This window comes from Pelophylax lessonae, assembly GCF_965119305.1.
Source record: "Pelophylax lessonae genome assembly, chromosome: 6".
Classification (NCBI taxonomy): domain Eukaryota; kingdom Metazoa; phylum Chordata; class Amphibia; order Anura; family Ranidae; genus Pelophylax; species Pelophylax lessonae.
Window position 1 is genome coordinate 187,415,597 of NC_138773.1, and position 10,307 is coordinate 187,425,903.

General features: G+C 46.3%; 1 protein-coding gene across 2 annotated transcripts in view; it reads left to right on the plus strand.

Moving 5' to 3' along the window:
* LOC309557969 (aldehyde oxidase-like) overlaps positions 1–9,926 on the plus strand; it is a 196,987-nt gene extending 187,061 nt beyond the window's left edge. For both annotated transcript variants that reach the window (XM_082260857.1, XM_082260858.1), the window contains one exon: positions 9,863–9,926. In XM_082260857.1, coding sequence (XP_082116983.1) covers positions 9,863–9,913 — 51 coding nt within the window. In that variant the 3' untranslated portion in view covers positions 9,914–9,926. The remainder of the gene's footprint in view (positions 1–9,862) is intronic.
* Positions 9,927–10,307: the final 381 nt, after the last annotated feature.

The following is a 10,307-nucleotide window of genomic DNA, read 5'->3' on the forward strand; positions in this document are numbered from 1 at the left end:
GGGGGAGCTGAATAATCCTCTGCCCTGATGCCAGCGCTTCAGCTAGTAGGGAATGTAGGCTAGTAGGGCTATGCATTTGGGGAGAAAAAGGTACTTGCTTTTCTCCTGGTGTAGTTACCAGCCGCTGAGAAGGTATCTTGCAGGGACGGTCTCCCGGATTCTTCATCTCTGGTTCTGATGCTGGGCAGAGACCATCAGCACTCTGTCCTGTAGCCAGAGCTTCTGCTGGGGCGATAACCACTGGGGTAGTGTCCAAGTGCTGGGGAAACGGCTCACTGAGGTCACCCCTCGGACTCCCTGGATCTATCTCTGAGGGTGGGCAGAGGCCAGCGGCACTCTGCCCCGTAGCCAGCGCTTCTGCTGGGGGGATAACCACTGGGGTAGTGTCCGAGTGCTGGGGAAACGGCTCACTAAGGTCATCCCTCGGACTCCCTGGATCTGACTCTGAGGGTGGGCAGAGGCCAGCGGCACTCTGCCCCGTAGCCAGAATTGCTTCCTCTACTCCCGGTGGGGGTATCTGCTGTTGGGAAAACAGCTCACGCAGATCCTCTCTCAGACTCTCCGGATCCAACTCTTTTTCTGATGCTGGGCAGATGCCAGGGGCACTCTGCCCTGTAGCCAGTGCTTCTGCTGGGGCACCAGATGAGATACTCTGGACTTTCTGCTGATCACCATTTCCCAGCCTTCCAGCGCCTGTCTCAACTCGCCCTTCTGAGACCTTCATGCTATCAGCTTGTCTCGCTGCCTGGGGGACCTCCGGTGCGTTCCGGCATTCTAGCGCTCGCAGTGCCCTCTGTATCATCGCTGCTTCTTCCATTTCAGTTAGTACGGGAAAATGCAGGGTCACCCCTGGCCCCATTTGCTTCTCATCTTCGTGACTGTCTGCTATTTCTCTCGGACAGTCCCAGGCAACGGGAGCCATGCCAGGCTGCTGATCACCGTCAAACAGCCACTTGTAGGCAATCTCGAGCTCCCATTCCTGCTCAACCAGGAACTCCAATTCCTCCAGGTCACACGCCTCGTCTTGGAGGTCCAGCACCTCATCTCGGAAATCCAGAATGTGTTCCAGCCACCACTCCTCATCGCTCCCAAAGTCTGGGTCTCCGTACATTTTTTGATGGAGCAGCCCCACACCGCCATAGCCAACGCCTTCTGTTGGGCTGCCATCTGCTGTACCTGGCCACAGTTGAGCCGTGAACCACCGGAGGGCTCTGTAGCTGGCGTCCAGCCTCATTTCCTCCTGGACCAATCTTCCGAGCTCCATCTTCCCTTCATCTCGCGGTCGTTTCCTCAGGAACACCTCTCGTGCACAGTACTGCGTCCGGTACATCTCTGTGGAGGAGGGAAGGATCTTCCCCTGATGGTGCCGCTCGTGGCTTAGCGCCTCATGCCAGAGTTGCCGGCGGATCACATCCTCCCAGCCGAGCCTGGTGTGCTCTGTCGCTGGTCCCAGATGGTGCTTCCGCATGCCTTGCAGCCTCCTCCCGAACTCCGCTCTCATGCTGGCTGGTCCCCGTATCACTCCTCGGCAGCTGCCCAGATCTTGAATCCTGGTGGTGGTTTGGATGTCCTGGACTGCAGGAGACATCCCACCGCTGCCAACCAATGTAACGGATCTTTGTACCCCAGGTGGGCACATCCGCCGAAACTGTGTCTCCTGTCCTCCAAACACACCCACAGCCTGCGGAGAAGCCATACCCAGCCCGAAACCCCTCAATCACGAGACAATCCACACAGGTGTTGAGGGTTAACCATGCAGAGCTTAAACTGTTTATTACATTCCAAGACACAGTTTTACATACAGTTAGGGAAACTCCCCTTAGCCTTTCCACAGAAGGGGGGGAAGGGAACATAGACCAACCAATGAGAACTGAACATTTGTACATTTGAATACACACCCCCTGCGGAGAGATGTCTCCAACTCAGACCATTGTCTGCCATGAATCCACACACTTAGACACAGAAACAGGAGGGGGGGGGGGGATGGGTTGTAACATTACATTACATTAACTCAATGCCATGAGTCAGTTGTTCAGAGGATGAATAAAGGGAAAATAAAATGCAATGTCCAAAACTCATAAGAAAATGACACAAAGGGGTTTACAATCCAGGGACAGGGTGATCCGTCACCCATAGTGACGGCTAGTACCGTCACAGAATATATGCCATTTGTTTTAACTTACCCTGGATATACTCAATACATTTTACCAGACTACACATGTGAGCTTCATTTGGGGTGATTTTACTTTATTTATACATGCTAGAGCGCCATCCTTTTTTCTCGTTCTCATTTTCCCATACACCATCCTGTGTCAAGGATTAGGCGTCCAGCGGTGCACCAATATATATTTCTATTATAGTTGCATACCCTCTGGGTAAGGACATTACAGGAACTTTGTGCTTTGGATCAGCGCCCGAACTCTTTTTTTGTGTTTGTGTGGGTACAGAAGTTCAGACTGGAGTCCATTGTCATGGTAGTGGCATCCCTCCATCAGGGGGATTTCCTTACTTCTATCGACATCAAGGACGCTTACTTGTACATTCCAATCTGTGCCCAGCACCAGTGCTTCCTCAGCTTTGCGGAAGGAGAGGGGCATTATTAGTTTGTGACGTTACCCTTTGGTCTCGGCTCTGCCCCTTTTGTCTTCACAAACGTGTTGACCTGGTTCTGGCGTTGCTACGTCAGCGGGGGATCCCAGTACTGGACTACCTGGACTACCTTCTCCTGCTAACAGAGTCCTCTGCTGCTCTGGTGGACGACGTGGAGATCACTATACAGCCTCTGAGGGAGTTCGGCTGGCATCTGAATTACCAGAAGTCTGCTCTGGTTCCCTCCAGAAAGTTGGATTATCTGAGTTTGACTCTGGACTCCGCTCTAGCCAGAGTATTCCTTCCTCTGGACAAACTCCAGAACTTGCATGCTGCAATTCCTCTCCTGCTGTCAGGGCCACCATCAGGGGGGTACAGCCAGTACTCCTGTATGGGGCCCAGGCAGCAGGAGGAGGATTGGTGGGGAGAGGGATGTAAGGTTCTGGCACTCTCAGTGCCTCCTATCACATTTATTCCGGGTGATTTCCATCTACCTAGACAGAAGAAACACATATAGGTGTGTTTCCCTTTAAGGCTGAAGCTGTCATCACCCAGCGCCGGACTAGATGGCTATTTAGGGCGTCGGTTCTCACTCACATGTGTTCGTTCAAACACCAGTACCTGGATACTAATCTTGCTTGAAGCTTCCATGCTTGCAAGCTCTCCTCGCTGACGAACCTCGCTGCGCTGATCCCTGCATCCTGCTACTGGATCATCCGCATCTCCTGAGCGATCCTTCGGCTATCGCTATTAGTGCTAAGTACCCCACAGGGGAAATCTCTATAGACTTGTACTAGGCTTACACTATTTAGCTCTGCATAGCAAGGACTGTCTTTTACATCTGCATAACTAGATTGCTAGCTCTTGAGGCCACTGCTACTATTTCCTGCACTGGGTTGATCTCTCCTGTATGCACCTGCTACTCTGTCATCTGTTATCATACATGATCGCTAACCCTTCCTGCATCCATCTGCACTGTCTCACCTCAAGTGTCTGTCACCTACCACTTCCACTCAAACCTATCCCTAAGACCTTTATCATTGTCTTACCACATGTATATAAAGTCACACTAGGAACCAGCTTAATTACTGTGTGTATTTACTGGCTGAAATAAGACCTTCCATACATGATGAGTCATTGAGGTTGGGATTGGTATCTCAGCATATCTCCTACATGACTACTGACGTGGAACTACTTCTGCAGCTGAAAATCCACACCTTATAAGAAACGCAAGGAGCGTTACAAGGGATCAATGACAGAGCGATGCACTGTCTGCCTCTTCCTCCACCGGCTGAAAGCCAGTTTCTCTTCCTCTCACTGGCTTTCAGCTGTTTGTCCCCGCCCACACTCAGAGCTGGGACACAGGGACGGCAGTCTGGAGAAGTGGTGGAGTCATGGAGAGGTAAGACCTAGAAGGAGGTGCGCTGTGTGGTGCTCTGTGGGCTCTCCACAACTGTCTGAACAACACTCATCCATGCAGCCTAAGAGACAGGATCGCTCTTACTGTACACACACACACACAGTTTGATTACCACCCCCTACCTCCTCCACGGGCTGATCATCTCCCGACAGCAGGAAATGTGGGTAGGGGGCGGTAATCAAACTGTGTGTGTTAGTGTACAGTACGATGCAATGTAAGAGTGATCCTGTCTCTTATGCTGTGTGTTGTTCAGACAGGAGGGGAAAGCACAACACAGTGCAACCCCTCCTGGCTTAGTAGTGATTTTTCCCTGTCGGTTTGGGGGGCTTACAGAAATAATGGAAAATAATTTATGCCTGGGATGTTTGAGGGATTGGCAGCTCTCTTAGCTAGAAAGTATAATGGGGATTGGGGGGGGGGGGCATTTGGTAGAAGGAGGAATGGGGGGGTATGTGCTTGTAGGAGGGTTTGGGGGATTTGAGCCAGAAGGGGGGATTGAGGGGAAAGTTTGTGCTAGGAGCGGGGCTGGGGGATTAGTGCTAGGAGCAGGGCTGGGGGATTTGTGCTAGGAGGGGGGAATTTGTGCTGGGAGGATGGGGTTGTGAATTTGTGGAGGGATTTGTGGGGTTTTGCTGGGAGGGGTGATTGGGAGAAATTTATGCTAGGAAGAGAGATGGGGGGGTGGTGATATCATCATTTTGATATTTTTGTCAGAAGTGGGGGGGGGGGGGCTGTCAGGTAGGCTGTATGGGGCCCTGGGATTTCTAGCGGCAGCCCTGGTTGTAGGGATACTTTCCTTAACTGTTGTTAGTTTTGACATCTCATCTTTTAGTCTTTTCTGGACAGCAGTTTTGTTATCCTCATTGAGGCAAGCCTTCTCAAACCTGGGATCGAGGGTTGTGGCTTTGTCAAGAAGGCCTTGTGTGGTTTTTGGTCATGATATTTTTCCTCCAGATACCTCAAGTGTGAATATGATCAGAGTGATCTGAAAAAGATGGAGAGCAGGTTTCACAGAAGAGACAGTGACATACTACTCTCCTGAAGGAGCATCTGTGAAGCCTGCCAGTGAGGTGAGAGTCTTGTCCACAGCCTCCAGGACCTCTAGGTCTTGGCATGTTAGCAAGAGGTGCCTAGCCTTGGGGTCAGAAGAGAGGACATGGGTGATGGCAGCTTTCTGCTCAAGTATCCTCCTCACCATAGCCTGCCTAGATCCCCACCTTGTTGGACACTCTGTCTTGAGCCTGTGGTCTGATAAACTGAGATGCTTTTGTGTCTCAGAAAGCTCCCTCTTCCTCATCCAACTGTAGCTAAAACACCCGTCAAGCTCTTTGCACAAACCCATAACACATTCAATTTGTGGGTCCTTCATTGCATTCTCTATTGCGAGATGAAGTGTTCAGTGATTTATGGATATGGCCTTTACAAAGTTGGTTCCGTTGTCTGTAGTGATACACACAAGATTTCCTCCAACTTCCAGTTTATGGGAGCATCCTTTAATCCCTGTGCTAAAGGTTCACCAGTGTGGTCCTCAGGGAATAACCCAGTTTGTAGGCACTGACTTTTCATCTCAAAATCATCAGTAATGAAATGTATCGTTATGCTCATATATGGTTCCATTGCTCTGCTGGACCATAAATCTGAAGTTGCTGCAAAATTAAGTACATCTCCCAATTCTGTTTCAACTGTTTCATGACATTTGTTGTACAGAGCAGAGATTGCAATGTGTAAAAAATGATTATGAGAAGACACGCGATAGCGCTTATCAAGGGTTTGAATGTGTTTTTTTTTAAACCCGTCTTTTTCAATAATGGTAGTGGGAGACCTATCTTTAGCCAGGTGAAATGTGATTGTGTCTGTTATTTCTTTGTGGGTACGGTGTTGTATTGAATTATGTTGCTTTAATTGATGTTTATTTTGTCTGGTTGCAAGTACTTTGTGATTGAGCGGTTTTGTTTTCCTGTACCATCTCAAACTGGTGTATGTGAATACGTTTCAGGTGAATAAATAGATTGGTGGTGTTACCTTTTGGTGCACAAACAATGGCTAAACATTGTTTGCAGTATTTGGTTTGCTGAGTATCAGCATCTGGTTTGAAACCGAAAAAAGCCCACACTTCGGAATAAGATCCTTTTTTCGGTACTAAAACAACGCCTGGGTTTTTATCAGACTGACTTGCGCATTGCTCTGCCTCACTCATTCTTCTACTCTGTTTAGTTTCTAGTTGTTTCTAACTTGTCGACTGTTGCATCTGCTGTTTTCATGCAGTTAACATCCAAGCACACCAATGTGACGTCAACTACATCAAGGAGTGATTATGTGTTATCTAAAAATCGTGAACAGGGAGTTATGCTTCTCAGTTCTCTCCTGTGGCTGAGTGTCCTTGAAAATATAATTGGCTGAACTTAGATTAGAAAATCCAGCAAAAATAACCACCAGCCATTGCGCTGATACAGAAGACCCCAGCTGGGCTAAAGAGTCCTGTGTGAATGTATGTGTGTGTATGTGTGTGTATGTGTGTGTATGTGTGTGTATATATATATATATATATATATATATATATATAATTATATTCTCCAATGACTGACGTGCTGCAGCTCTCCTTCTCTTAGTGTTCAACTGGGTGCAGTGGACACATGTACCTATAGAGAAAACAAATTGAGAGCCCACACTGTCATCTGCCTTAGTGTAAAAACACTTTCAGCTAATGCACTGACATTTAAAAGGCAATGAAACCAACAGCGTGTCACACAATAAACCTGGTGCTGGAGGACCAATGGGCTAAAACACTGGGAAAATGTCCATAAAAGTAAATTGCAAAAAGTGTATAAAAGGCACAATGCAACCCATAAATCCTCTGTGATATGGACTGAATTTCATACAATATAAAAATCTCAAAAATACAAAATCAATAAATCCACATTACATCCATAAGAAAAAGTAAAAGCTGTAAAAAAGAGTCCAATACAACGTGCTCCTGTAAGTGAAAGGTAACTTAAATGGTTTTCCTTTTTTATGGGGTTTCCTTTTTTTCCCCATTTATACTTCCGTAGGTGGATGCAGGATAGATGCAGTAAAAAAACTATCAGCGCAAAGCCAGGTGATAAATCAATGTGCATATAAGTGCAATAAATCAATATCCAACAAATCAATGTGCATAAATAAATAAATCAATAAATCCGGCTGCATACACTAATCGTGTCCACACCTCACAATCAAAAGCATAAAAAATCAAAACGTGATGTGCACAAAATAGATAAGTGGTCTCATACAAAACAATATAGTGTCCACATGGAATGGGTGCTGCAAAGCAATAAATGATGTGTCCAAGTGTCCAAAAGTAAAGCCTCAATCCCGTGAGAGTTGATAAGGAAACACCAGGTGTGTCAAATCCCTTCACCAGTAAGATTGGCCTCTCACCTTAACATAAGACCCAAACGGGCCAGCATAAGCATATAAGGGGATATAGGACTCCACAGATGACTCTCCAGCCTTCCACCTCCGGAGGTCGCCGGGACATAAAATAAGGATACAAAACAGAAATCTAGTGCTCTCCGTTTGCAAATGAATGAGCTTTATTAAGGGAAAATGGGAAACTCACATTTGCTGGGCACTCAGCCGTGCCTGCTTGTATGGCATTCAGTATGAGAGTTCCACCCGAACGATGATCGGCGTCAGGCACGCAGGCTCCGCCTCCCTATACGTGTTACGCCGGAGCGTCGGCTCCGTTGGCTTCTTCGGTAGGGGTGGAGTTTGCGTGTCAAGCCTCGCCTTTTACCAACACTACTACAGGTGGATTGGCCAGCAGTCATGTGCCCCTCCTTCTATTAGCGATAACGGGAATCAACACTACTACAGGGTGATTGGCCAGCAGTCATGTGCCCCTCCTTCTATTAGCGATAACGGGATGCAGCATAGGTCCGATCGCTCGGTTCTGACAGCTCCCCGAGCAGAGATATGCTTACTGTCAGTCAGCAGCTCTCTGCTCTGCCTTCTCCTCGCTCATTGGAGTGCCGGGCTGTGGAGGGGGCAGGAGCAGCTTGCTCAGGCACAGCTTCATCACGACCATGGAGTTGGGATCTGCCAGGTGCCTGGACCAACATCTGTGACATCAGCAGACAGCAGACTTCAGCCCGCTCTGCTGAAAATGAGTCACAGGAGTGCAGAACGAACTGCACTCCTGTGATCCATAGGAGACATACAGCCAAACGAGCTTTGGCTATACATCTCCTTTAAAAGACCACGTATTGGACTATTTTTATCCCTTTTATGTAGACTTAATGTGGATTTATTGAATTTGAATTTTTGAGATTTTTATTGTATGAAATTTGGTCTATTTATATCACATAGGGACCGACCCATGGATGTTCAAGGGGGGGCACCTATGTGCACCTGCCTGTCACTACACAACAGATGGTAAATTTGTAGGCAGTTGGTGTCTGCAATGTGCAAACAATCAAAAAATCGGCGCTAATTCATCAAATAATTCAAAATCTAAATGTGATAACCAAAAAATGAACGATCAATATCGTGCAGCGTGTGAAAAAGATAATATATAAATATATTCAATAATGTGCAAAATATATAAATGAATAAATTCAAGTCCAAATTAAAATTATTTTGGTGTCTGTAATGGGATAGCCCATCCCATCAGACACAATGAAAATATATTGAAAATACCAGCAGTAACAGAAATGGTTAAAGAGACTTTGGTTTGAGTTAGCACTCAGGGCTCCCAGTTGGAGAAAGATCCACCCAGGCAGACAGGAGATCTGGCCCAGGAATCAGGAGGAATCCAACCTACGGACACAAGGTCTGTCCATTGGAGTCAGGAGGGCTCCAACTTTTTCTAGGAGAGAGGTGGCTGAAGGTGGCAGTTGGAGCGTACTACAGGAGGCAGATGGGATCAGCTTCATGCTGTGCTGTCGCTGACTACAAGCAGGGCCGGTGCAAGGATTTTTGACACCCTAGCCAAAACTTAATTTTGCCCCACTTGGCTCTGCCCCTGACTATATAAATATATATATATATATATATATATATAAAATAAAGATCTGGGGTGATTAAACTAAAATGGTGCATGCGAGTTCAAGAAATCGCGCCAGTCCAGACTGCGTTTTTAAGGGCATTGCAGCCCACTTTTATTTAAAGGAACAGAAAGTTAAAAAAAAACAGCAAGGTAGCCTGGACCATACATATATAGATCGAGATATATAATTTTTCTTTTTTTTTAATTCACCATTTGAAATAAAGCTGTGCATGGTGACTAGTATTACCCTCTCCTCTGTCATGGCCTTAGTTTCTACACATGTACAACATATATCAAGTGCAGTGATAATGATCGGTTTTAAAAAAAGAAAGCTGCTCACATTTGAAAAAATCATGGCACTGTATGTATGTACTTATTCACATAAAGAGCGGTCTCTGTCCTCACCCACCTGTATTATCATACCGGCAGGTAGCAGTGTGACTGCTTTATGGGACTGCCAGACTGATTTGCCTCCTGGATCCTGCCCTCTGGCCAAATTTGCCCCATAAGACTGGCACTAAACTAAAAGTGTAGTGCAAGCCGGCGGAGACCCTTTTAGTGCGGGAGTCAGGAGGAGGCTGTTTTTTTTTTTTTTTTTTTTTTTTGTGCGGGGTGTAGCTTTTTTGCTGCCCCCCTGCAAAGTGCTGCCCTAGGCCAAGATACAGCACTGCTGGCAGCAACAATGTCCTTATCCCAGCCTCTATAGCTTATTGTTCATAATCCACTATATTGCAAGGGGGAAAAAATCTGCAAGGTACAGCTTTGCCTAACTTGAGTTTGCAAATATTACAAATACCACAATCATCTGTTTAATTTTTTTTTTTTAGATAAAAAAGGATGACCCTGCAGCTTTCACACCATGGTCGATTGATGTATGAAGAGATACATTTTAAACATGTAGCACAAAATACAAGTACTAGTGAATTTCACATGAGCGGAAAACCTAATACAACTGCCTATCTGCCTCAAGAAGATGTTATGTGAAATTTTACCACCAACAAATTGTACACTTTGATGACTGTATGCAGTGGAAATGCCTGGAAGAAAAAAAAAATGATTGTAGAGTTTAGAGGACATTTTTTGTAGCCATCATATATTTTACCTCTAAGGATGAGTTTTCATTAAAGTGTTACTAAACCCACAACAGTAAAATCAGTCTGTATATTCAGTAAGGGGTTAATCCTGCACATTATGTAAAAAGGCTGTTTGATCCGGTCTTCTCTGATCCTCCCCTTCTTTCACATTCCCCAGTCCATCTTCTGATAGTACAGA